Source organism: Aptenodytes forsteri, unplaced genomic scaffold (genome assembly GCF_000699145.1).
Source record: "Aptenodytes forsteri isolate BGI_AS27 unplaced genomic scaffold, ASM69914v1 Scaffold8, whole genome shotgun sequence".
Classification (NCBI taxonomy): domain Eukaryota; kingdom Metazoa; phylum Chordata; class Aves; order Sphenisciformes; family Spheniscidae; genus Aptenodytes; species Aptenodytes forsteri.
The window spans coordinates 1929813-1957658 of NW_008796218.1; the positions used below are offsets into that span (position 1 = coordinate 1929813).

Consider the following 27846-nt stretch of genomic DNA (forward strand, 5'->3'; position numbering starts at 1 on the left):
TATGGGCAAAGCATGCAAATCCGCCCGCGTCTTATTGAAGTGTAACTGATATGCCTCTTCTGGCAATTAGCTGAGCTCCTCAGAAAAGCGCGGCATTGGATCAGGCAGCAGGATGGGCTGGCGCAGGCAGGCTGCTCCAGCTGCCTGGGAATTAGCATCCTGCCACAACCATCCCCTTCACGCCCTGGCGGCGGGATCTGCTGTGCTTAAGCTGGGGCTGTAGCAGGGGCCAGTTAGTTTGAGCTGCTTTGCATTGCTGGGATTTTCTCTGCAGCAGGAACTCGTGGGGGGGACAAATAGCCTTGCTGCTGCGGAGCCCCTGATTGACAGCCAGCCTTATCCGTTCACACAGGGCACTGCTTACACAGGGAGCTCTGCCAAAGGAGGATTTTCCCTGTGGAAGAAGCCCAAGTGTTTTTATTCAATGCCCTGCACTGACCTAAAGTGTTTTTGCTGCAAGGTTGAGTGTCAAGTCCCACCAGCAACCCTCCTTGTGCGGGGTTGGTGACACACACAGGAGTGGATGTCCCTTGAGGGAAGTTAAGCCACAGGTAGCTCCGCTGAGTTTGGGGATGGCTGTGAACTCCTGGCCCCATCCCACGCCTGGTGTCCCCAGCATACGGCAGCTCTGATGCGCCTCTGCCATTGCATTCCTGGCTCTTTGCCCTTCTGATGCACCAGTGCCAATGGTCAGCATCCCTCCCTTGCCCAGTTCTGACAGAAACGGGTGATGCAGGATGCCCATACCCTCCTTCATCTTTTTTTCCTTTCCCACCACCTGAATTTTCCAGATGTGGCTGCCACTAGGAATAAGCATTTGAATGAGTACTTGTCTGCAGGTGACTCATTCTTGCCCTGTGAGGGGCTCTGCCAAGGGTGCGGACATGAAGTTTCACCACCTCCTTGGACAGCCTGCAATGATGTCAAGTTCACTGGCGTGAAAAAGAGCCTCCTGCTCTCCCTGAAGCAGCAGCAGCCAACTTCTGCTGCTCCTCATCTAAAACATATGTGGCAAAAGGGACACCCTGGTCATGGTTTCCAGTTGCATCAGGGCAGTGAACTCCCTCCTTTTCCTGCTGATGCATGGGTGGGGGTAGGTATCCGCTCAGGTTTTACGTTCTGTCTCTAGAGAAATCCCAGGCTCCCAGTGAAATAATGGGAAAATTGGAACCAAAGGAATGCCACTGAGGGGCTACAGTGAAATACGGGTGACTTATCCCAGGTGATTTGTTCTACCTCTTGTGAAGTACCTTCTACCTGACCATGAGGAAGCAAGCGAGAGAGGGCATCTTTCTCCGGCACGTGTCCCTTGGAGGCTGCATTTGTTCCCACTTGGGATTTAACACTCCTTCAGCTGGCATTAACCTGAGCTCCTCGCTTCACATACCGTTTTCACATGGGCATTTGCTTGGACAGGAGAGCCGGGGGAAAGACTCGTGCCATGCTTATTCATGCCTTTGTGTGATGTTTTTTCCATGAGGACAGGGAGAAGGAACTGCAGAAAGGTAGGTTTGGGGTTTTTTTCTGTTTTCCTCTCAAAGGCACGGATAATGTGATGGGTCGTACTGGCCACCCTTCACTGGCAGGGCTGCCTTGAAGCCTGCTGAGCACTGGGCTGTCACGGTTTACCTGTGTTATTGTGCTGTTTCTTGCCCTGGGCTGTGGAGCCGGACTATCGCTGTACAATTGCATGAATGTCCTAGGAAATGTGTGAAAGTTTCTGAGGCTAAATAAATCTATTTTTGATTGAGGCTTTTGTGGTTTTGTTTCTTTAAGAAGCTTTGTTGAATTTTGTGCTTCCTTTTTTTTGTCTTTAGGAAGAATCTCAGTAACATAGACCAGACCACGATGGGTCAAAGATGAAATACATTCAGCAGGCATTGTCAAAACAGTAAAACAAAGTTCCTTGAACAAAACCATCACTAATTTACAATAAGTTATGCACTAAGTTTATGTATCACTAAGTTATCAGGAACACAGTGGCCACTGCTCACTTTCTTAAGGACCCAAAGCTGTTTACTGGAGAGCATGGTTTGGTGTCATGGTTTCACCTGAACTTTTTTTTTCACCTCAGTTTTTTGCTTTTCTTTTCTTTTTAACTCACCAGCTGTTTTTCACCCATAGCTGCCCCTCTACGGGTGTGAGTGGATGAGTGGATAGTGTGGCCGGACTGCAATCAAAGAAATATTTTGAGAGTCCTTTCAGAGCTCTTTAAGGAATCTGGGCCTGCTATGAATGCCGGCTTTATGCAACGCTGTTTTGAAGTAGGAGTGAGTCACTAAAAAACAATTTGTGCTCTCTCTGTGTTCAACTTTGACTTTATTAAGAAAAAGAGAAAGAAAACAAACACAATCCCATTCACTGCCGAAATACACATTGATCCTTTAATCCTCAGGGAATTGTTGGGAACTGCTTCCTCCTTGAAAGAATTGCTGTATTGACGCAACATTTAATTGTGCAATTACACATGTACGTTTTTCTCCTGGGCTTTGCAGAGCAGGGCTCTGTGGCTGGAATGCTAATCAGAAAATGATTGATACCATCTCACGGCATACACAGCCTGAATGCAGCCTCCTAGCTGGCAACAACCCTTAGGTACCTTCATGGGTCTGTCCCAGCCTTTTCAGGCAGGAAACCAAACTTGGGAATCGCAGCCCAGCAAGATCAGAGCAAGGACTGGAATTCAGGCTGGAGCCCAAAACTCTGTCCCTTATTGGTTTCTTGTAGACTTCCATGGTGGAAGCGGGAGGTTCCAGTGCCCATCCCTCCTCAGCACTGCCTGGGGGTTGCAGCTGGCAGGTACCAGTGGGGACTCTGTTCAAACGCCCTTATCTGCGAGCTGAAAATATTGCCTGCCTGCAAATGCCTGGTCAGTGGCCTCTCTCCTGCTCCTGTGCCACTGCCTGATCTCAGCATGGTGCACACACCTCTGTGGGATTGAATTTTTCATGGAAGTTTTGCTTCAAAGCTACTGGGAAATGTTCTGCGTATGTGTTTGTACATATATATATGTATGTATATACACCCACACATACTTGGTTGGCCAGGCCCCACTTTCCAAGATCTCTGTTTGCTTTAAACTCCGCCAGATTTTTCTGATGTTTCATGTGTGCCACTTCTGACTTCAGGGGCGTGCAACACTTGGGGCAGAGCTGCAAATCATCGCTTCCAGGAGTTGGGGAGCCTCTGGGAGCCCTTGCTGTCACCTGTGTTACTGCCTCACGTCTTGATTCAGAAACTGAACCCTGATTGCACTCGTTTGCCTCATACTAATTGACCCTGATGGGAGCGGGTTGCGAAGTAACATAGAGCATGTCCTTGCTTTGCCTCCCCCAGGAAGTGTGGTGCACATTGGGATTTACAGTTACCTGCAAGTAAATACAAAGGCTGGTTAAGCGTTAGATGGGAAGAAATGCAACCCTCCTCCAGCTGGCTGTGAGTGCTAGTATTTTCTTTGGGTTTAATCTGTTTACCATGTCATTACTATTAATGGTTTCATCATCAATTCTGCTTTCTCACCAGCGTTAAGGATGGAGTTTCCAGATGGGCAATCCTAGCTGTCAGCCACTTGTCCCTTATCCATGGCCACAGGCTACCAAGTGAGCCTTGTACCTGGCCACACCATCAGTCCCATGGCAAGCGTGCCCTGGGCTCACCATCGCGCTTTTTGAAACCCTTTAAAACTCTTTTAATGGATGCTTTTAATGCATCCACCACACTTGCCTAATGGCCTCAGGAAAATGAAAAGAGGAGGCTTTTGTTATGTTGTTAAGCAGTGTTTGGCTAATGTTATGGGCTCCTGGCCTCCAGGTCCCTCTGCTCATGTTTTCTTCTTATTTCTCTGAAAGCTTTAAGTCAGGACAAGCTGAGGCTGCTCCTGTTGGCAAAAACTAGCAAAAACTAGTCCTCCTCTGAGTTCAGCTGTTTGCTCTCTGCAAACGATTGCTCTGTGCCCTCCTGGCAGCAGGACCTTGGGGCACATGAGTCCCATGCAGGACAGAGCAATACATTTTTTTCCTCCCTTTCACGGCAAGGCTGAAAACACGAAGAAGAATGGGCAGCTGCGGTCTTAGCTGACAGCCTGAGAGGAGCTTTGCTAGTGCAAAAGTCCAGGGAAGAGCAAGGAAGGCTGCTGGCAAAAGTCAGCAAGGGACTCTCTCTCCAGATGCAAAAGAAGCAAAGGAATTATAAGTAACATGCTGAAGTACACAGATAAAGTTACCCGAGTTATTTTGACCATAAAGCCCAGGACGGTAAAGGCTTTTAACCTCTATTAATCAGCAAGAAGCTGGAAGAGCCTGCACAATGATCTCAGCTGCCGAAGCTGCTGCGCCCTTTTGCTCCCTTTAATTTAATTGTATTAGTCCTGCCCGTGTCCTTTGTTCTTCCATCCCACTCAGGAAATCTGCTGCTGGTTTTGGCAGGGCTCACTCTGGCTCCACGTGGCTGGTTTGCGGACAGCCAGGAGGGACGAGAGGGAGGGCAGGAAGGGGAAGAGGATGGGAAAAGGTCCCACGGGAGCAACCTGCTTAATGTGCCTCATTTGTCTTAATAGTGCCACCACGTCCCTTCCTGGTGAAACTTCCTCCTAATAAGCCAAACAGGCAAAATTGAATGCAGGAGGACTCCCACTGATTTCAGCAGAGATGAGATTTCATGCTTAAATCTTAAAAAAAAAAAAAGATGAGTGTCCGTGAGCCAAGTCTTGCGCAGCAGGAGCTGCCAATCCAGCGATCGTTCCTACCCCCAGCCTTCAGCTACGCTGAGGGGTTGGGGTGTCTTGCCTTTAGCTTAGCTGTTCTGGTTTGTATCACTGGTTCCTCATCAGACCGGTAAGAAATAAGAGCAACAGCTTAGTCCTGGGTCCTCCACTTACTTAGTGTGCAGAAAAGGGTCCAGCGAGCACAGCAGAGGGATTATCAGCGCTAACCTGCGGCTGTTTTCTCTGCTGGTGGCAATAGCATCACCATACCCCTTGCCAAAGTGCTGTTCCTCAGGGCTGTCATGGGGTGCAAACCCTCCCCTGCCATCCTGCTGCTTGCTGGACTCCTCCAAACCTCCACCGTCTCCTTCCCACCCACCTCCGCAGGGCTGCAGCTCCCCTCCCAGCAGCATTCTACTCTAGCCAGTGTGGGTAGAGTTTTCCCTGGTGCCGGTGATACGGAGCAGCTCTAGCTGAGGATCCGGCAGCATCATTGCAACTTCACCAGTTTCCCCAGCAAACACATTGGCCCCCAGTCTCCTGTTCAGCATCATTGCAAGAATACTGTCAGCTCAACCTGGTGGTGTTTGTCTTCCCTGCCGCCAGAAACAATGATTCAGCACATGCACACTGGTTTTAGCACTCATGTCCCTTTACACGACAGTGTAAATATTTCTGTGTCTTCATATAAGAGTAAAAGACATTGTCTACAGTCCCTCACCTACACAAGCCCCAAAGCAAACATCATGGGGAGTTCAGAGGTGATGATGTGTCAGGGCTTCAGGAAAGCCGCCCTGCGCTGCTGCTTTGTAAAACAGTTGCCTTTCACTGTAAGAGTGGGAGGATGCCGTACCTGAGGGGTGGCACAGGAGGTGTCGTCGTGCGTAATTCATGGGTTGTAACAGAAACTTCAGAAAAAAAGAAATGAAGATACATCAGAATATCCTGCTGTGTCGATATGGCATTTTTTATGACCCTTGGTCTTACTTCCTCTTTCTTAAACAAGCAAACAAACAAATGTGAGAGGTGGTTTCCTGGACATGGATGCGTTATCTCCAATTCCAGAGTTCATCCCTGCCATGTAGGACAAGATAGTGGAGCACCTAACCCAAGGGTGTACCTTCACCACCTTTCCATCAACAAACGATAATGCTTAATATATGGAAAAAGATGAAGCACATACAGAAAGCTGTGGCTAAGAAAAGGGATTTTCAGGTGATTTTGAATGCTTCAGGCTTGTCTAGGAAACACAATTTTGAGCTCTATATTTTACTGGATTTCCCTGGCTTCAGAGTCCAGCCATACAAAATGCCACAAATCCATTATGGCCAGCCCAGGTTTTCCCAAATATGTAAATTGTCAAGGTTCTCCTCTCCCTTTCATAGCAATGAATTATCAGTTGTATGCTTGCGGTGAAGTAATGCATCGTTTGCTTACTATAGGAGGATCCTTCCCTCATTGCTTGCTGTAATTCTTCTTGGATCTGAAGAGTAAAACATATTTACATTGGCATGTGGGAGTCTGGAAAACCTCAGGAAAGGATAGGACTGCAAAGCAAGTTTTGTCTGTCCAATGAAAATTTTTGTGATGTGTTTTTTCCATATCAGAATGAAAGCTTGAAATACAGAAATCCCAAAAAACATTAAGCCAACTGCAGCTGCTTATTTTGGTTATTTTATCCCTTCAATTTTGTTAGTAAATTTACTTTATGTTGCAATGCAAAGTAGAAATTCCGGATTTCTTGGATAAAAATTTGGGTCCACAAAGTTGATTTCATTAGATTGGGAACTGTTTGGCAGATAATTTTAAATCAGAAAGTGGCAATCTGCTGCACTAAAAATAAAAAATAACGATCCAGTAATTGACTAATTTTGTGGTCCAGGGGAATTAGCGGAACAGCTTGGCGGACAGAAGGCAGCAGGTTTAAATTACTGCACTAAGTCCATTTGCAGGAAGATATTATCTGACTTTGTTGTTATTAATAATAATTAATGAGAATTAAAATATTCAGCTGGGATTTTTGCTGTTGCTATTACCGGGAATATGTGTGTATATATATATGTATTTGCTCTTTGATGCTTTTCTCGGTTGTTTGCATCTCAATCCTTGACTGTCTTGCCCTGGGACTTTAATAATACTCTAGAAATTATTCAGACCACACCTTTGTCTGGCACGGAGGAAACTTGAGGCTTTTACAATTAGTGCTTCTGGTTACTCCACAAAAAACATATGCCATAGTCTGACAAGGAAAGCAGCAGTAGGAAGTCAGGCAATAAGCAGTCCTTTATCAGCAGGCTCACAGGGAGCATCGGTTGGCAGCTCGCAGCTCACTTTTGCATCCTGTTTTTGCAGCACAGGTTGCTGGGGATGCAGGGATGGCGTGGTCGCCTCCGAGTCTGCATGGACTCGCATGGCTCCAAAGCCTTCTCTGGTGAAATCCAGGCATCGGTTTGCTGAAGTCCAAGGTGCTTTAATTTCGATGCCCCAAAGAGACCATGATGGTCACTTAGTTTTGTCCCCTCCGTGACACCAGCCTTTGGTGTTTCTGCTGGGCATTCCCACCCCAAACCTGCATCCTGTGGTAGGTTTTAAGCACATGTTTTATGAAACTCTTCAACTAACAGGGTTCCCATGCTGGGGAAGACTTTTAATGAGCTGGTTTAGTGGATAATTGCTCTTGCTGCTAAAGACAAAACATCTCCCTTTGTTTTCAGCTCAACTCTCCTGGGTTTCAGTCTTCCAGCCCTGGACTTTGCTCCATCTGTGTTTGGCAGAGTTAAAGTCCTTCAGAGTCTGAAATCTTCCCACATGTCCTTAAAGCCTAGGAGGAGTCATTTCCTAATCTTCTCTTTTAAGAAGACAGTGATAATCGAGGACTTATTATTGACTCTATTGACTTCTACGTGGTTTGTGTTTGGGTTTTTTAGTTGTAATTGTTCCTTTTTATCATTGTAAAACTACTGTTAATAATTACTGTTCACTAGGTCTACATCTAAGAATGTGACCCCACTTCTGTTAAAGATCCAGTGTTTGGGGCTGTGATGGGCAGTTGAAGGTGTGCTGATTTGGTTTTGGGCACCTTTGGAGAAAAGTAGGTGCATCAGTCAAAGTGCTTTTTACTTACCTCCTCAGAAGGCTTTGTAAATCATGTTTGTTATTTTTAGCAGCTCCTTTTCAAGTGGCATTGTATCTCCGGTGGTTTCAGTTCTGGTTGTAGGCTGGGCTGTATTCTACCATCCCTAATCATCTTGAGTACTTTCTTCACTTTCCTTAATTTGATTTTGTTGAGAAATCTCAAGGAGTGAGGTGATACCTAGATGCATGAAACTGGGGATTAGATGGGGCATTAGATGGATCCTAACAAGCAGTTGCTGTGCTTTCCGTGGGAAGATTTCTAAGCTTCATTAAACTAAGAGGGACTCTTTTCCCCTGACGCTTACAGATTTAAAGGCATTGTATTATACCCTATTATTAATACAAATGATAAACTATCTTGATGGCAATAGCCATCTTTTGGTGAAATTTCAAACTGTGGTCATATCCAAAGCCCCTATGAAAGGATGTGAGCTCTTTTATAGCCTTATGTACTGCGACTTCAAGGGGATTGTTCCTCATTCAAGTGCCCAAGCTGTTGCAGGACAGAGGTATAAATGTCTTGTTTATGCTGTTTATCCACTTACCTGTATTTTTTCTGTTTGCAGCATTTTTGTTCCTACGTACGTCGGGCTGGTGGGAAATCTCATAAATACCACAATAGCAATGGTTTGGATCCCTTTGCAGGCTAAACCAAAGTCAGACCATCGTGTGACGGAGCACAGTAAGTATTTAGTGTTTCTGATAAATAGGACATGAATAGGGACAGGGGACTGACATGCTGTAAGGACTCTGCTAAAGGACTTGGGGTTGCATTTAAGAGCAAAAAGGTGCGAACCTTGAAATGCTGACACTTTAATGCCTAAACTGTGCTTGTGGAATAATATTGTTCCCTACCTGCTGACCACTCTGCCATGCAGAATTGCAGGCTTCCAGCCCAGTGCTTGCCGCACATCTCAGAAAAGTTGAACGTGGACCCCTCACTGGGGGTCAGTTTGGCCCAGCATGGGAAGCAGTCCCGCTGTCTCACAGGGGTCCTCTGCATGCAGACCCAGCACCAGCTCCCAACCTCCTGCTGTCGGCAGAAAGCTGGTGCTGCAGAGACTCACCTTTTCAGAAAGGTGGTGTTGAACCTGAGCAGACGGTCTCAGAGTCTCTTGCTTCCTGCCTCTAACCTGTATAAGTAGAGTATTAATCAATATGTCATCTTCTGTAGGCACATCACAGTCTGGCAGTGTGTTTAGCATCAGAGAAATCCTACGTCTGATGAAGTTTCCGGGAGTAATGGAAGTTTTCATAGTCAAGGCCTTTGCTGGACTTCCCGCAGGTAAATCTTACCCATTACCCATGATTGCTGATGTATTTAAAATAAGACGACATACACTGTAGACCAGGCTTGTCTCAAGTTACTGAAAGCACGTTGCATTTGATCACGGAGCAGTGAGGATTCAGCTCCTAACTCAGTGCTGGATGCTTTCAAATGCTCTCAGCTACATAGGGTCAAAAACCTGGGACTTAATGTAAAACAGACTACTTGCCACAGGCTGCTTCTACGACTTTTGGCAAATCATTTAATCTCTCTACCCCATCCTCCTCGCTGTAAATGTTTCTTTCCTCTTGTCTGTCATTTCTATTTAGGCTGTAACCTCTTCAGAGCAGAGGGAAATCATTTGTACTCTGCCAGAAACACTGAGGGCCTTTCTGATTTTACTTAATGGTTTTAAGGGGTATGTGTACCCTAACCTTTTTCCCAACAACTAAAAACTATTGCTGGACGAGAGGCTGTGGCTGCTCTAACTGTAGGCTGCATGCAGGGGAACCACAGCATGTTTCTTCCCTTGCACGTTGATGGTGGTGCTTGTTCTCTTCTTTATATATTCTGCTTGGGTTTTTGTGTCATGGTAGAAACCTGCTGCTACCTCAAACCCATCCCAAACCTGCCTGTTTCCCTGCTCCCTTTGAGTCAGTTGTGGTCCTGGCATAGTCCATGTCTCCTGATTTGCCTGGTTATACGTATCCTTGGTCACAATTTAATAATCTTTAATTTTGCCTACCCTCTAGCTCCTTTGCCCCTGGCTTGTCTAGAGACAAGACAGCATGTCAGCCTTGTTAGTGGTGGTGTAAGGAAAGGGTGATGTTCTCTGCGCTTCCACACAGAGAGCTTTCACGGCTCTTTTCCCAGTCAAACCTAAAAGTGCAGTTTCTCTTGATTACAGTTTCAAGGATTGAATTTTGTACATGTTGAAACATGTGCACATCACGCATCTGAACAAACTAAGGTAATTCCCTTCTGAACAAAGATCTTTGCATCTTTCTCTAATTCTGTGTCTGGAGAAGCCCTTGAATTTTAAATAACATGAAACATAATTTACAAATTACATTCTAATTTGTAAACTGTAAATTCAGTTTACAAATGAAAGTAGATTTGGCTGTAGAAAGTGGCTGAATCGGATGGGGATGGCATTTCTGGGCTTGGCCAGCTTCGTCTGTTATTCCTTGCTAAGGCTCTGGGGGAACAAGTCCGACTGGAGCTGTAGAATAGCATGCAGAGAAGTAAAGGACTTCTGATTTTTTTTTCTTTTTTTCTTTTTGTGTGTAGTTGGCATTGGCTGAGATCAGTAATGCCAGTTGGTCCTACCCCCACCACTGGAGACAGGATACAGTCTCGATGGACTGGTGGATTCTCCTAATAGTGCACTTTTTAGGTTCTTCTGAAACTAAACTTTTTAAATTGTATTTTTAAAAGCATTTATAAAATGACAGCGTTTCACAGAATGAGATAGTCAAGTGATGTTTTAAGAGGGTTTTCTTTGCTGATTCTGGCTCATTTCTCAGCTTAAAGTAGCATTGATTTCTCTGTTTAAAAATGACATCCTGAGACCGCATCCATATGCAATCTGCACAGTAATTTCCTGTGTGCTCTCCTTCTTCCAAAGGCCGGGTGAGATGCGCTTTGTTTTAGTCATCCCTGCTGAAATGCAAATTCCTCCCAGTTGCAGAAGATGTTCTTCTTTTACCGTTGCCTAGCAAAAACGCGTACCCAACCAAAATAAACATCTCCTACCCAAAATTGCAAGGGAACTTCTAGGCAAAGAGGATGGAAACTGTGAAGCTGAGAGTTAAGGCAGGACATGGGCTGATAGTCTGTCACTGCAATGGCTGGGAGTATTTCAGTGAGAGTAGGAATGGGCTCATCTGAGGCACTCCTGCTACAAGTATAGTGCTTGCACTACAGTGAGGAGTGATCAGAAATCCTAGTGACTTCTCTTTGCAGGTGTCTCTTCAGGTTACTGACCATACGATGGCAGCTGAAAGGGGATTTGGCCGTCACCTACTTCTCTGCAGCTCACAGCTGGAGGCTGAGCTCCTCATGAGCTCATTTACCTTTCATCTCCCGGCTGCAACTGTATAATTAATTAGATTGCCCAAATTACAGACCATTCTCTATTTACTTGGTAAACAAGTTTGTGATATACACAGAAGAAAATCTTCTGTTCCTTACGGATCTCATTGTTGTCTAAAATTAGCTTGTTTGAGACTGAAAGAGCCTCCCCTGGAGGGCTGCAGGGCCCGGAACCTCCTCCCTGTGCCGCATAAAAGCAGTGACACAGGTTCTGTGCCTCTTGCAGGAGGGTAGCTGCCAAGGGATGGACGGGTAGCAGACCGCTCCAGCATGGCCAAATTACATCCTCAACTGACCTGGGAAAAGCGAGTCTCATTGCGTTGTGGTAGATAAAAGACAGAAAAGAAAACACGAGGATAAAAATGTCAAACATAGCTCTTACTGACCACAAATCACCAGGGCCTTGAAAATACTGATAAATAGCTGCTTGTATGAATCTTTGGCTGTCTAATCCCTTTGGAAAACCTGTTTTTAATGCAATCACTTTAGCACCTGCATCCCATTTTTAAAGGGACTTCCTTTCACACGCAGAGCAGGATTTTGCAGTGGGCCCTGGGGCTCTGCGTCCCATCGTGTTTGCAATCCAGTGTAGGAGGACTGAGACGGGCTCCCAGAGGCCGTGCTTGTCTTTTCACACTGGCTCTCAATAAGTATTGCTAAGCTGGCCCTCCCAAAGCCACGGGCTGCTTTTAGAAATGTCATGTCTTTTTTTTGAAAATAGTTTGCAGTCCTGTGTCTCCTTGGTGCTTTTCCTCATCTTTATCACATCTCACAAACCATTTATCTGCCTTCTGCTGCATAACTCTATTTACTCATCCCTCTGGTGCCAAGTTTTCTAAGGAGTTCACCCCTTATTTAGACCCCCCCCCCAGAAAAGGTGAGGGTTTTGAGGCTATTTTTTGCTATTTTCCATTTTTTTCCTGTTGAAAACCTGAGCCTTGCAGTGTGGATTGAAGCTTATTCCAGCAGCTTCTGTGTGGGGTTTTGGTGTCCCCAGAAGAGCCCTCCCCAGGGGTACATTACTCACATGGCTGCACTCACCTGACCTGCAGCCTACCCAGATTGGACCTGCTGAGGTCTTTGTAAGAAATGCTTATGCATGTTCGGATGAGCAGAAAATCTTTTGAGTTCAATCTAGGGCTCAGCCTGTGGGTTTCACCAAGAAATGTGTTGCCAGTGGGAGAGACCCCCTTAGCTGCCAAAAGCGGAGGAAGCACGGGGGTCTCCCTTCTCCAGGTAGCTTTAAGTGACCATGCAGGCAGGTGGAGATGACACTCATTTAAAGAAGAGACCTTTGCATCTCCAGGGGAGCTGTGCAGTGTGTAATGCAAATTAAAGAGCACAGCCTATCCCCCTGCTCCAAAAGAAATCAGCTCATTTGGAGGAGAAAGATCCAAATCTGCCTTAACTTGGTTGGGGACTTGAAAGGGGAGAGGAGCTGTAGAAGCTGGCTTGTGGTACCAGGAAGAAGCATCAGGTATGTAGGAAGGTTGAACCCCTCCTAGGTGGTACCTGCAGCGGGATAGCAGAATGAAGGGCGAGCACCCACTTCAATCTAATTTTCCTGCAAGTGAAACGAAGCGTGGTTTTTCTTTCATTTCTTCATGTGTGCCTTTTATAAACATGTGTGACTCTGTTGCCTGGTGTGGATGCTGTGAGTAAATACTTGCATGTTATCAGGTTACTTGCATGTTGCCTTAAGCTGGCTTGAGCTAAGAGCGATTTCAAAGTAACTGGATAACGATGGGGTGCTCTCTGCGGAGGGGTGTAGTGAAGCCATAAATCTTCACGAGCCCCAGCTCCCCGGCACCTTCTCCAAATATCCGGAGAGTAGCAGAGTGGGGCGCCCTTCCTGCCCCCCATCCCTCACTCCCAACGCCATGGGGCCAGCTGGGGTGCAACTATCCCCATTAAGGGGGGAAGCGGTGTCTCCTGTGGGGTTCAGGAAGGCTTTGTGGCAGGTCCTGGGGTGGGATGGTGGTGGTCCCTCCAGGCAAAGCCTTGGGGTGCTTGGAGGGAGGTCCTTGATGCTGCAGGTGCTCCACTGGTAGCAGCACCGTTGGGCTGCTAGATGCAGTGGAGTTGCACTGGTTTGTTAGGGTGCAAGTCCTCCACGGCGTTTTAGTCAGCAGTTTGGGATTGCTCTCCTCACAGTTCCGGGAAATGCCAGCAAACCCTTCCCATGCCGCAGGGATAGTGACTCACTTTGCCAGGCCACAAGCTGTCTTCTCAGTCCTCACACGTTGCCTCCTGGGCTCTGTTTTCTTCAGGAAAGAGGGGACCGCAGCTCCTTATTTACCCAGTCTTTGTACCTCAGAGGATCTTACGAGGAAGGGCAGGACCCCTAAAGGTTGTCTGCTCTCTTCTCCTCTCCCCAGCAGGATCAGTGCTCTCTGACGGGCACGTTGTGGGGATGTTCACGTTCAGAGAGCCCCAGCTGCCTACTGTCTTGGTCCCTCTGAGGTGCACAAGACATTAGGGGAGGCAGCAGCCTCCTACCCCATACCAGCTCTTTGAGAGCAATGTTTTGTCATAACATTTTTAATTTGATGGCTCTTTGTGTACGATGGGAGCCCCTGCATGCGTGTCTGTATTTGTGTATGTTTGGCACTGGGGGAAACGCATGCTATTGTATTTTCATGTGAGATTAAGTGAGTGGGCATTTTCCGTTATGCTTTCCAGAAATTGCCTTAATTGAAAAGTAGACCCAGAGTGTGTTTTTTCTGTCCGTACTTTCCCGACTGCTTGTGTTGACACCACTATCAGTCCAGGAAAGCAAGAGATTTCACGTGCCACTGACGTCACTACCAAGGTGTGCAGTGAAACACTGTATTTAGGCTGATGTCACCGGGTTGTTTCCCAAGCAGTGTTCCCCATGGTGAAAATCTAAGGTTAGGCAAAAGGGGTGAGGAATCCAATCAGATTATTTTTATGGTTACTGTCTTGTCTGAACAAATGTTTTCTCACTGCCTTAATGGTTAGTTTGGCTTCGGTGATAAAAATATTTACCAGTTTATAATAAACAGCTGAATCTACAGCCTACGTAGTCACATTATTTTAAAGATGAAAGTAAGTGGGATAAAAAAGTTAATATTTGAAGATTAAATTACTACACTGACTTTCAATAGGATTCTGCTCGTGTTTATATCCAGTCCCAGTAATCCCAGGGAGAGTTACTGACTCATACTGGAGGTGACTGGGAGCAGGGTCTTGGCCACTATATGCAGTGCAAGTACATTGATGTATGCTTTTCATTAACCCTCCCTCTAGGTTTGTTCCTGATTATGTTTTCCATCATCTCAATGGATTTCTTTGGCTTGGAAGCAGTGGAGTCTGGCTACCTGATGTCATATTTTGGTGTCCTTCAAATGGTTAGTAAGTAGAAGTCCCCCTCTTGCCACACTGCTATCTAACTTGCTACCTTTTTGACACATGCTCTCCCAAATCCAGGCATAATATTGTCGGGCAAATCCTACCTCTGCCATGCGGCACTTGGCTTCAAAAAATAGAAGTGACTCCAAATATATTCTGTTCCTTGGAATGGGAAGAAATCAGAGCAAGGAGTGTCCTGAAAGCTGTCTTCCCCTTGTCCCTCTTTGCAGATCTTTAAACTGTGGAGCTAAAATTTCCTTGGACTGACATGTTGTCGTGGTTTTTATAACAAAACTTACATTGAAGCTAAAGTGTCTTGACTGAGCTTTTCACTGGTGCAGGTTAGCTGATTTACATTTACTTAGTAGCACCCTGTAAATTTATGTAAGTAGACGGTCTTACTGGCAGTTTCACAGATGCCTTCAGTGTCGAGGAAGGACTAGTTTCTGCTGTGTGGAAACAAGCACAGCAAGCTTGTAATTAAAAAAAAAAAAATTAAAGATGGGCAATGGTATGTGATTAGGAGACTTGCAAAATGGGTAAAAGGGGAAAGTCAGCTGAATTAGGCAGTAGCAGGGCCAAAAAAATAAGATGCTGTATTATAGCAGAATTTTCCTTTTGGAGGAAGAGGAAGAGGCTAATAATTTTGCAGAAAGAGCAACAGATGATTATAAGCAAGCCTCAAGGTAGGAATGCAAGTTAAGCAATATCCTGAAGGAGGGTGGTCTTGTTATTAAATCCGCCTTCATTTCCTGGGCATTGCCGCAGAGTTCCCGTGGGATCTGGAGGAGCTTCTCATCTGGGAAATGGCAGCTTTAGTTCCTTCCTTTGTGATTTGGATTTGGCATAGTGTTACCAGTCACTTGGGCTCTGCCCTGGTCTCACCAAATCTGGGCACCTTGGATACCAGCTGACAAGCATGGCCGTACATCAGCAAGTGGAGTCCGCAGAGTTAACCGGCTGGAGCTGAGGAGCTGGTGCCTTTACCATGTCCATTCTGGGAGGGTGGCTTTGGACTAGCTGTCGCTCAATCTCATGAGCTCAACATCTGCTACCAGCTGGATGTACCCTACCATCCAGTCTCGTCAGAAAGAAAACCAGTTTGCTGCTTCACAGCACAGAAACAGCATGACAAGTGGGGTGATCAGCAGCTGCTTTCCAAAGCATGCTTCTGATCCATACTCCACTGCTAACAGAGGCTTTCTCTACGTTAGTCTTTGTATGCCCCCTACTAGACCAGGGTCTGCGGAAATCACTTAGGTTTTAGAGGGGCTGAGTCACCCTCCGCTGTCTTCTTCCCCCTTTGAAGGTAGAGGGACTTCCCAACAGCTATGCTCTTAACGTAGACCTATCAGTTAAATCCCTGTTATATATGTCTACACTGAAATCAAATTTGGGGTTGCAGCATGGCTACGGTGTGCTTGTTTTGAGCCGGCTAACGTGGGCAGCAATAGCACAGAAGGTAAAAACAGCACTTGTACAACCAGGGCAGGAGTGGCTTCGTGTTGCTAGATGGAGCTTGGACACTGCTGTTAGGTCCAGGATATCTGTCTTCAGGACACTGCTGTTAAGTCTGGGATATCTGTCTGTCTTCACTGCTATTGTTTCCCAGGTTAGTTTGGTTGAAACTACTGTAGATAAGGTTACCTGTGCTGCCGTGCCAGTGCACCCTGTGTATAGATACAGCCCTGGAAGATATGGAAATTATAGCGTACACTCTGCTTCCTAACGAATAATCAGATGTCAGTGCTAACCAGGGACCTGCCCCTTCCCATAGTCAGAGCGTTTCATCCCGCAGAGGCCAATCGTACCTATTAACACGCTCTAATCCAGCAGTGGCCTACAGGCTCAGGTGCAGCATCTGCTTTGCTGGGGAGTCTTTGCCTCAGGACATTTGGCGCAGAAACTAGCTTTTGTCAGCCAGGCAGTTTTCTTTCATCTATCTGTGCAGTTTCTGTCCATGTTGCTACACATATTCTACAGCACATGACTCTGGACGTCAGAAATATAGGAGGAGAGAAGAGGTCAGAGGGTACAAACTTCTCTTCTTCATGATGCCACATTGGGGTTTGCTGTCAGAACACCAAAAAGGAAAGGGGAAACAAATACTTTATTTTTTTTAAAAGCTCAGGACACCTGATTCCTGGTGGCAGCAAAGCCATCTTGCCTGAGAGCTTGCAAAGCACTGCTTTCTGCTTTGTTGCTTGTTCTTTCCACTTTATCACTGGCAGTTCCAAGCTCTGCTCTGGTTTATGCAGGACCAGATCCTCAACTGGTCCAAACAATACTCTCACCACCTGACTTTTAAATTATTGTAAAACATTAGAATTTTTGTCTTTACTTTCAAATCAAGTCTGTGGCTGGAACTGCCCAAAGGTGTCTCTTGCAGAGAGTGACTGGATTAATGTTTTACGGCTGCTTGCTGTTGGGGTTCCTCCAGTGGAAGATGTATGCAGGGAATGCAACGTGTGCCGACTCTGTCCTGCTGAGCCCCAGAGCGGCTTGTGTGCCTTCACCTTGCCTCAGCTGGCATTTCAGATGCATTTGTTTCTGTTGTACAGTGAATTGATACTGCTGGAGATATAAATGCAGATTAAGGTGCAAGCAAATTCCACCAGTCTGGATGGGTGAACAGTGATTAATATCTGCTGACTGGCTTCCCCACTTCACTGAATAAATTATAGCTTTATTCATAAGGAATATAATGTCCTTTTCAATGAATTTCATCAACCAGATCCTCAGCTTTATTTCTCATTCCTTAGTTTGCCTTTCCATAAAATATTGTGGGAGTTTTCCCATTCTCCTGGGCTTGCTCTGAGCCCTCCTGTTAGAGGAAAAGTCCCCCTCCTGTTTGCATCCCTCCTGGACCTGAAAATGGGTAACGTTTAAGGACTTTTACAGATGGGAGCAGACGTCACAGAAATGAAGGGGAAAATAAAAATTGAGCCATGTCCTGTTTACTTTAAACCTCCCTGTAGACATTGAACACAGTGCCTGGGTGGCTGCACAGCACAGCCAGCTGATACGCCAGGGTCTCGCCTGCTCCCAGCACATGTTGTGTGCACTAAGCAGCTTCAGAGGCGCACTGCGAACAGCACAGTGAGCAAGGCTTAGCTGAGCCCTTTACTCAGCTCTTCACGAAAAGTCATGTGCCAAGAAAAGCATTGCCCAGTCTGCCAATTCCTGCCAACTTTTAGTAGTATTATTGCTTTGTGTTATTGTATGAGATAATCTAAAAACGAACATCTTTCTGCAGCACAGAAGGTGATATTGCAGCCTCCTTTCCCAGCCTGATCAGTAATCCCAGGATGACTCGAATACCGATGGTCTCTTCCCACTTTCCTCTGCTGCCCCAAGGATATTATGCTCCAATTGCTCAACCTAATTTTTCAGCTTCTCAGCCTCATTTAACCTACTGTGGTGAGAATCGGCCAATGCACTGTAAACATCTCTGTTTCTCACTGTTCCTCCCATTTAAGTCAGCTGCAGAGAACCTAGAGAGGAGATTTTGAATGGCTTTGGGTCAGTCCACCTAATTTTCAGTAGGCAACTCAAGTACTTTGTCGTCGGTATCTCAAACACCTTTTTGAATGGGGAGATCAGCACAGAAACACCGACCCCGCAGGAGGCGAGGCATTTGCCACCTTTGCAGATGGAGGATGTTAGTGAGCAGCCCAGCTAATTCAGGCAGCCCTCCTGAGGGATCCCATCTGGAGTTCCTCAGCCTCACCTCATCGTGCTTGGTCCCGTCTTGTCACTTTATGACCCCACAGGACCCCAACATATGGGGGGTTGCCCTGTGCCCAGCCTGCAAGGATCCCTGAGGGTTTGGAAGGCAGATTCAGGGCTGGTTTTTGGAGCCCGGGAGCCTCATGGGCTTTGGCTGGCTGCTCCCCAGAGCACCTCTCTTGGTTGCTCCCTTGCTGAGCGTCAGCTCTGTCCACATGCGAATGGTTCATGGCACTTGCCAGCAGTGAAGTGGCTCAGCTGGTGCTGGTGGAGGGTTTTGTCCTTGCAATGCTGTGCATGTAGCATCAATGACCACCACTCATGGCATGGGGCATCCTTGGCACCCTCTTCCCTTTGCCGAGTTGGCTGCCCACAGCATGGTCACCCTTCACCCCTGCGCTGGTGATACCTCTTCTTGCTGCCACTTGTACCCCTGAGTGGAGGGACATAGGTTGCCTTGCTGCTGCTCCCAGCCTGTCTCATGGAGACCTGAGTGGCCCAAAGTAATACGTCTGCTGATGTATTGTTGTAAAAGTTCCCATGGGAGTACCTGTCCACAGGGAACGGGAGCTTCCTGGCTCTCTGGATGAAGCACTGGCCCAGGAGCTGGTGCCAATTACTGTTTGTGATTAGGCAAAGAGCATCATCTAATAGCAGAGGATATTGGAAAGTGTGGGGCAGGCTTAAGCGGAGTGAGGGTGGGAAGGGGGCTCACTTCTGGGTCGGGACAGAGCCAAACGAGGTCAGAGAAGGGTGTGCGGGAAGGCGGTGTCATAGCATTGGGATAAAGAGCTGTCTGATGAGGAAACAAAGTTGTTGCTTAGAAAATGGAATATGACCGAGGCTGGAGTGGGCTGATGGGGAAGTGAAAATAGCAAGTGTGGGGTAATTCGAGCAATCCAGGGCTCTGCAGTGATACTTGAAGCACCCTGATAGTGTGGGGCTGTCTGATGAGCTGGGACTGTGCCAGCCTAAGTCGAGAAGGAGGAGTCAGGTGGGAGATTACGAAATGAGGAGGGGAAGGCAGACAGCGGGAGGGGGACCTCTGTGCCAGGTGTCTTGGGTTGCAGAGATTCCCTTGCTCATGATACGTTTGAAGCATCTTTATCCGATTGCCAGTGGGTCTCCAGGCAAGAGGTGTGAGAGCCCGTCAGGGACGCAATCCCTCTGTCCTCTGGGGCTGGGCTTCCAGAGTCCTCTCATCTCAGAAGCCATGCGAATGAAATTTCCCTCAGAGTGAATGCCTGGCAGTGTGAGATGCCGTTCAATCTCCCTCCAGAGAATAATTAATTTCATAATAATTTAAAATAATTTAACTTTACATAATGGGCAGAAGCGGGCCTAGACTCCGGCTTTTTTTGGAGTTGCGAGCACAATAGCATGGAGAACTTCCAGGCATGGTATCTGGCTTGGAAAATGCCACTGGAGGATTAGGCAAGTGAAATACCTGGAGTCCCTGGTTGGTATCTAAAGTCACATCTGATGCTTAGATTTCAAACCGCAGGAGGGGGTGGGGGAAGCTTTCCTTTAAGAACTTTTTCTCCAAAAACACAAAGCAAAACGCACTAAACAAAAACTCTGGGTGGGACAAAGGGGTAGATATTTATTACCCTGAGGATCAAGAAATCATAAGACATCTGTTCTATTTACTGCATTTAAATTCGTATTGTTATACAAACTCCACCTCTAGCTGTGCAGCTTCTGGAGGGACAAGTTGGTACGGAGTGATCCTGAAAAGATGAGAGAGATTCCTGGAGGAGAGATTTACATTGCGTATCATCTTATCACCAGTCTGTCCCTCTTGCTTTTTTTTTTCCCCTGCACAGCAAAAGAGATGATTAAAGAGCCGGGGATTTAATTACAGCCAGGTATGCCTAGGGGGAAAACCCACTCGGTGAAAGGACCTCGCAACAACAAATAGAAAGTTCTCCAGTTTCCTGGCTCTGAAGGATTTAAATCTGTGGAGGGGGCAGGTTGGAGGGGGAAGGAAAGCGATTAGGCTGGAGTTTGCAAAACACACGGTCCTCTTCCCCCTGTTCGCAAAGTGCTGCCTTCAGCAGTTTGGTCCTCATCATCAGGTCTCCTTCCAGTCCCACTGCCCTCCTGCTCCTCTGCAAGACCTGAACTACTTCTCAAGCGCCTTCTGGCATCGCCTTGTCAGTAAAACAACTCCCTTTTCCCCTGCCCAAGGTTTTGCACCACCTTCAGCCCATACAGAAAAGCCTTGTGATTTTTGTTGCCCCCTGAGGTCTGCCCCAGCTGGTGCCCACCCGCGCGTCCCACCCCAGCCGGCCCTGCACTCGCCCTGGGAACTGCCAGCCGGGCACAATTTCAAAGGCAAGAGATACAGGTCCAGTGCGTGGGAGGCTGCCTCTGATGTGAATCATGCTATCTGTGCTAGGGATGGGGCGCTGCATCTTCTTTGCTAGGCTGTACCAGCTTATCTTGCCTGCTGCGCCTGCCTCTCCAACCTTCTCGCACCTTTTCATTTCCAGGCTGTTGGGTGAAAGGGAATTTATTTTGTTGCTGGGCTCTGTCAAGCTTTCGATCAGTGCTGATGGAAGAATCTGTAGAAACAGTCCTGTGTCCGCTGAGTGCGGAGGACCAGCCGAGCATCTGCGTAACTCCTCCAGCCTCCACCGATGAGGTTAGCTACTTGCGGGTGCGAGTCCTGCTCAGCAGCGGCTCCACGCAGCAAGGTTAGTGCTTCACCGTTCAAAAGTCTTCCAAAAACTAGCACCTTAAGCCTTCAAACAGCAATAATCTTTTCCATCCTGCAAGGGATTTCTGAAATTTGTTAATGAGGTTAACAATAAAATGGGCAATTAGCTCTTCTGAGCAAGTGGGAGTTGCTGTCTTCCCAGAAATCAACTACAGTGATAGAGGTAAAGAGTATTTTTCTACGTGATTGGCTGAACTAATGTAGCGAATCCCCAGTTTGGTGAATCCAGCATAACACCAAGGAGAGTTTTGGCTGTTCTTATGCATTTATTGGGAGACTTATTTGCCTTTAAAGAAGGAGGAGGGGAAGGAAAAAAAAGATGAGTTGGTTTATCCTGTGACATATGTACACAGCCACGGGCAGTGCCTGTTATTTCACTTGCAAACAATTTCCTCTCCCTTTTGTTTATTGATGGCAGAAGGCATTCCAGTCAGGTACACTGGCTCTTCCCCGACTTCAAAGGAGGTCAGGTTACAAAGGCAAGTACCATCCAGGCAAAATGAAATGCAGGAGGGGAAGGCCTATCACAGTCTATCTATCTCAATGGGAGGTTGCGTGCAAGGGAAAAGCCTAGAACGCGCCAGCAGGAATAAAAATAAGGATAAATTCCATTGCTGCCTCTTCAGTGCCACTAGGGCTTATCCATGGGAGTGATGATGGCCAAATCATCCAGGATGCCACCGCTACCCCCTGGCAATGGCAGCACACGTCCAAAACCTTACATGGGAGAGTGCACATGAACCACCTTTTAATTCCTCCTTCCCAAATGTGCCTCTGCGGGCGGCTGCCGCTCATGCAAACCAGGGGACTGCACGCCCAGGGAAAATTGCAGGCTGGAAGTAATGGGTTTTCAGGTCTCAATTCAGACTGGAAGTGAGGCCGGAACTCCCGGTGACTGGAAACATTATCCAGCGTCTAAATCAAGGCACTGGTGTTTGATGGTGTCCAAAATTAAGATGATGGGCCTTGCCTGCCTAGGGCTCATGGCTGGATCAACAACGACCGTGCTGGGGAGGGAAGTCCAGCAGCCCAGATAACCAGTGGGGAGGCTGCAGTCTGTATAACACAAGGATGGTTGCTCAGCCCCAAAGGGAAAGCAGGTGACTTGGGCTGACGCCCTTGGAAAAAGTCCCAGCACCGAGTTGTTTGGTTCAGCAGTGGAGTTTTACCTTGTGCTCGTATTGTCCCAGTCCGAGTGATGGGGAAGCCCATGCCGAATGCCAGCCTTGGCACAAGGACCATCCCCCTGCCCTGCTCACTCTGGGGACAGCCCTGGTGGCCTCCGGTTTGCCCATCTCCAGGTCCTGCCTGCTTTGCTGCAGTGGCACTTGTTCCCTGCGCTTAGGTGCTCACATGTAGTGATGGAGACATTTTTGTGTACGCCACTCCCACGGCCATCAGACCAGACTGCTCTGGGAAGTTGCTGATGATTTACCCCAATGACTCAAGGAAGGGCAGGGACCGGGCTGCACCTGCATGGTGTATCCCAATTAAATATGCCGTTCAAGTCTGGGCAAATTGAGAAACGTTTCCTTTCCTCTGGTGGCTCAGCAGAGCTGAACTGGGGTTTGGGTGATGCCACCGCTGAGTCAAGCCATGCCCTGCGACGGGGCTCAGCCCCTGTCCTGCGTGACTCAGCACAGCCCTGGCCGGGGTGAGCCGGCGGGACTGGGAAGTTGCAAAAAGTTAATGACGATTCTTCATTTTAGGAGCACTCAGCTTAATGAAGCATTACTCAGCAGCTCCTCCACCCACCCCACCACCCCCCCCCGAGTAGGAGCCGCTGGGGCTGGTATCAGCCTCCTCCCATGTCCGCGGCAGGGCTTTCAGCCGGGATGACTCAGGTCACCCCATGCATCGTCCAAGCATTGCACCGCAGCAGGTCTGCCAGTGTCCCCGAGGCCACTTGGCGGGTGACACAACCCAGGAGAGACTCGTGGGGCCCATGCCACCGTCACGTGGTGGCTGGGCACACGTGAGCTGAGCTCTCAAGCCCTGCCTGAGGGTGGGGATGGGGACAAAAAGGAGGCAGAAAAAGTGTCTACTGGGAACCAAAATGTCTGCTTGGTGCAATGTGCCCTCATGTCAAAAATGGCTTGTGCCCTGAAGCAATGTGAAAAGTCAAATTTTGATGTTTTTCCATTAAGTTGTAGCTTGTTGGAAATATATTCAATTTGTAGCTATTGTTCTTTATGTCAACTTTATTTTATTTTCACTCTATTACTATTTACTTTTTGCTTTTTTGTTTTATTTTAATAATTAAATTGCTTTTCTGGACTGCTTGTCATAGGTTAACATTTCCTTTCCTTTTAATAACTTTCTTATTCATTGTGCACTCATTTCCTTTCAGTTGAGTTTCGGTTTCACCCTTAGGACTAACACAGCAAGGCTAAGCGTGGTGTAGCATCGTTCCAGGTCCAGGCAGAGCACCGAGGTTTTCTCCAGGCTGGACTGCCATTGAAACAAAGCCATTGCACCAAACAAAGCATTTTGAACTAGAGCTCTTCTTTCAAGTCGGAGGGGTTTTCACTTGGATCAAACAAACCCTTACAAGGCAGGGAAAACTCGGTAGATTCCTATCTGTCCCTCCCCTGAAACGCAGTCGGTTGGGGTTTGTTTTCAAAGTGATGTCTTCCCGCCTCTGTCCTCTCATGTCCACTTGGGCCAGCATTACTTGAAGTATGAGAGATGCCAAACAGAGAAATAAAAGAGGGAATCTTTGCTCTGCAAAGTGCTGGAAAAGCCAAATACTTCCTGGAATTTAAATTTTTTTGCTCCTCCTTCCCTCCCCCTCTCCCCCAGTTTTTATTTTAAATCTGTAAAACCAGTTCCCCATCCCTCACGTCTGCGCGTACTGCTGGGGCTGGCTATTAGCATCTCCGTCATACTTGTTTCCTGTCTAAAAACGATGAACCACCCAATTTGTATATTTATAGTTTAAAGTAATGGCAAGAGAAAGTACAGGAAAGGAGGCATTTTCCTCCTCTGCATACAAATGTACAGTTTTTCTTTGGAAGTACTTGCCAAGAATGAAGACCTTAGTTTCAATTGTATTTCACAAAACCATCATGAGTGAGTTAGAAAAATTCATTTGTATCTGCAAGTGTTTTTAGAAAGTTTCAATCACCACTGGTGAGTAGGTAGTGATGGTAAACTCAGGCGTGCACTCTGAGTAAAGACTTTCAGCTGACGGGATGGATCTATCCCTAGGATGCAAAACGCTTGAAATAATGGATCCTGTCTTCCAGCCATTTACCATGACAGTGAGGTCCCTTCTTCTCCAAAAAAAGCAAGGGAATAACCCATTTGCTGCCTTCCATTTGCTTGAAGCACTGTAGTAGTCCTCTTTCGAGCTTGTTTAAATTGTTATACATCAGGCTTAATGGTGCTTGTGTGCTTCTTTCCCAGGTTGTCCAGGGTCTGGTTGTTGGAAAACTCACTAACCACTGCACGGAGAGGACCCTGCTCAGGTTAAGTGTCTTCATCTTTGCCGGCGTGGGCCTAGGCATGGTAAGGCTCAGCGTGAAATAATCCATGGTGCCTTTTAATAATGCAGCAACACAAGGTCCGTGAGATCTGGCTGCAAGCTCTGCCCCTTGAAATGCCACCAGTGGCTTTGCTGGGTGGTCCTCGTGGCGGGAGGAAACCAGCTCTCCTGGGCCTCTGTGCAAACAGAGCCGCGCTCAGCATAAGCACCATGCCAAATAACGATAAAGAGCCGCATGAGTAATAGATACGGGGATTAAAAAAAAAAATTAATCTCGCACAGAAACTCATTAAGTCCCTCCTGAGTCACTGGATTTGCATAGAAATCCTGCCCTCAGTCTTGTCAGTGACTGCATTTCCTGAACTACCCAGAAAGTAAATGAAGATTATGGGGGAAAATCATTGTGGTTGTAGGCTGCTGCGAGACAGCGGAAGTTGTGTGCTCTTCTTCTGGGGCTTTATTTTTGCCTAATTTCCCCAAGCTGAGAGTATTTGGGGAAGGGGGTAGCAGGACAATAATTTTGTTCCTCCATTTTGGGATGAGTGATGTTACCCATTGCCAGTTGTATCTGCATGGGCGACAGTTGATGCCAATCTCAAACGGTAATTGGAAAACTGAGTTGACATAGGCAGCTCTGCCGGTAATCATGTTTGCTCAGATAAGCCACGCTCGGGGAACCGATAGCTCTGCCCAGGCAATGGGCACGGAGGAAGGGTTCATACCTATGGGCCCAAAGGATGGTCGAGCTGCATCAACCTTTCGACGTTCCCTGCAGGATTTGGCCTCGGGCCTTGCTGCCAGGGTGCTGGTGCTCCCGCCGGTGCGGGTAGGATGGTTGCCATTCCCACAACCACGCTGCAGCCATGGGGAGGTCAGGGCCAAATCCTGGGGGGTATTGAGGCTCGTGGTTCCCAGCTACACGGATGAGATGATGCACCTACGCACCTCTGCTAATCTGAGGCTAAATCATGTGTCCGAGATGAGGTTTGGAAAGGAGGATGGATGCAGACAAAGGGTTGGCTCTGCAGATGGAGCGCGGTCCCGCTTCTGGGATTTTGGGGCTCTCAGAGATGCTGCCGAGTGGTGGGATGCTTGGGAAGGGTCCCTCCCTGCTGGTGTTGCATGTTTTTGGCTGGCATCAATGTGCCACCTTAGAATGGGACATTGGCACAGGGCTTGGTGCTCCTGAGCATGGCCCAGGAAGGACTTTGAAGGTCTTGCCATTGTTTTTTGGTCATGGGTGGGAGCAATTAGGTGGGACCAAGGTGGACCTGGCCCATCTGGAGACCTGAGCACCCCTAACTGGGCGCAGGGCAGAGTGCTGCTGGGACTGGCTCCCTGTGCCAAAGCCCAGTCCCACAGCAATCAGGCAGAGGGGCAACCATGGAGTAAATGGCTCTTGTGCACCAAGGTCTCACTGACAGGGAAGGCTGGAGGTGGCTGGAGGTAGGAGAGAAAGCCTCAATGGCAGTGGAGGGGCACACGGGGCGGCACAGCTTGCAGCGGCTAATGTCCTAGTGCGGGGAGGCTCACAGCGGCTGTGCGGGGAAGGGAAATCGCTGCTGGAAGTTCATTTTAGAGTTGGCAATTACACCAAGCCTGGAGGGCTGTGGACATCCTGACAGCGCAGGCCTGGGGACAAGGGTCAGCAATGACTTTCCATGAGAACTATTCATAGGCAAACGCAGCTGTGATCCTCTGCACCAGGAGCGCCTTATTAAAAAGCGCTCTGTTTGAGTGGCTGCCGAGAAAACATCCGTTTCTGGGGTGGCTTTCCGTCTGGGCGGGGATGAGTGCTGTCACAGTGGCAGGCCCCAAATGCAGAGATTAATGCGTGAAGCTTTTAATCCTGCACAGCCGCCGGTGGAGGAGCATCCCGCCTACTGTGCCCTTGCTGCATCTGGCCTCCAAACAAAGCAGATCCCCTCCCCAAAGCATGGAAGCAAGGAGAAAGTTAGCTGTTAATAAAAGACACTCTGAAACTCAACTTCATATCACTGGGAGGTGGGCTGAAGTGTTTTTGGAAGGCGGGCACCAGTGGCAGCAGACAGACGGTGCAGCTGGGAAGAGGCTGCAGGTAGTTCCCAGCAATCGGCAGCTGGAGAAGGGAAGGGGTGTGCTGCGAGCTCGACAATAACACCTGGAAAAGGAGAGGAGGGGAGAGCCAGTGTCTGATCTGCAGATGCAAGCCGGGAGCACGTGGGCAGGGGTGTAGGAGGGCTTGGCGTTTGCGACGGGGAAGTTTTTCTCTTTGAAGGCACGGCGGTGCCTCGTCCTGCCTTGCTGCCTGCATTTCCCAGGCGTTTGCTTTTTGAGCATGTTTGCTAAAACTCCTGGTTCTGCCTCACTCACCTGAAAAATGCCTTCAGATCTGCTCAGGTCAAAAAGACTGCTACCTACCCAGCTGAGGAGTAGCAGAGACCGGGCTCTGCCTGGCTCTGGTCCTTTCCGAGTCTCACAGGAGCGAGGAGCCATTTCCCCTGGTTTTACAGGATGCACAGACTTGGCTCAGCTCTTTTCTGCCCACTTGCTTCAGCCCATGAGGGAATTCATACAAGGCAGGGGAGGGTTAAAGCTGTTTTTTCCTATGAGCTCTGCAATGTTGTCCTGCAATTACATTTGCCCTAGCAAGGAATTAGTCTCCCTCCGTCTGAATGTTTATGTACAAAATACCTCTTCCTCTGTCTTTGTTCTCTGGTTCCTCAACCAGAAGTGCCTAGATCTTAACCAAAATGTAGGCAAAGAGCTCCTCTGAGGAGAGAAACCTGGCTGTGTGTGAGTCTAGAGGAGAACTAGGAATAAACCTCAATATTTCCAAGTCATTAGTGAGCAATGTCTCTGGGCTTCTCCATCTTCTGTAGCCAAGAGGCAGGGACCAGATCGTAGGAGAGAGAGCTCCAGAGAATGAAACTTCTGGCTAAACCAAGGACAGAAATGTTTTCCAGCCGCAATAACACACCTTGAGACACGGGTGAGGACAGGAGACTTGCAAGAAAGGGGGAATTTCCTTTCCATGCCCCAGAGAAATCCATTCATTTGACCAGCAGGGCTTGTGAATGAGCCGAGAGCCGCTCTAGCCCCATGGCTTAGGGAGCTTCACCACTTTTGTTTCAGTATTAAACAGCTGGAAGGATGTCTCCACTAAGAATATGTGCAATAACAAAATCATTACTCTCCCTAATTATGCTCGCCAATGTGCACTTATGGTCAGAAGACCTATTCCAGATTACTGAATTTGGTGAATTTATTAGCAAGGAAGAAGCAGAACAGGATTAGAAATCCCAAAGGTACGGCGTTACATAATGCACTGCGCTCATTTATTTTGACAAGCTCAGTTT

At 47.7% G+C, this 27846-nt stretch overlaps 1 protein-coding gene across 1 annotated transcript in view; it reads left to right on the forward strand.

The window, feature by feature from the left end:
- SLC22A18 (solute carrier family 22 member 18) overlaps positions 1 to 27846 on the forward strand; it is a 62920-nt gene that overhangs the window by 29190 nt on the left and 5884 nt on the right. Inside the window, exons 5-8 of the mRNA XM_009288748.1 lie at positions 8404 to 8519; positions 9012 to 9122; positions 14469 to 14569; positions 24430 to 24531. Of these exons, the coding sequence (XP_009287023.1) occupies positions 8404 to 8519; positions 9012 to 9122; positions 14469 to 14569; positions 24430 to 24531 (430 nt within the window). The remainder of the gene's footprint in view (positions 1 to 8403; positions 8520 to 9011; positions 9123 to 14468; positions 14570 to 24429; positions 24532 to 27846) is intronic.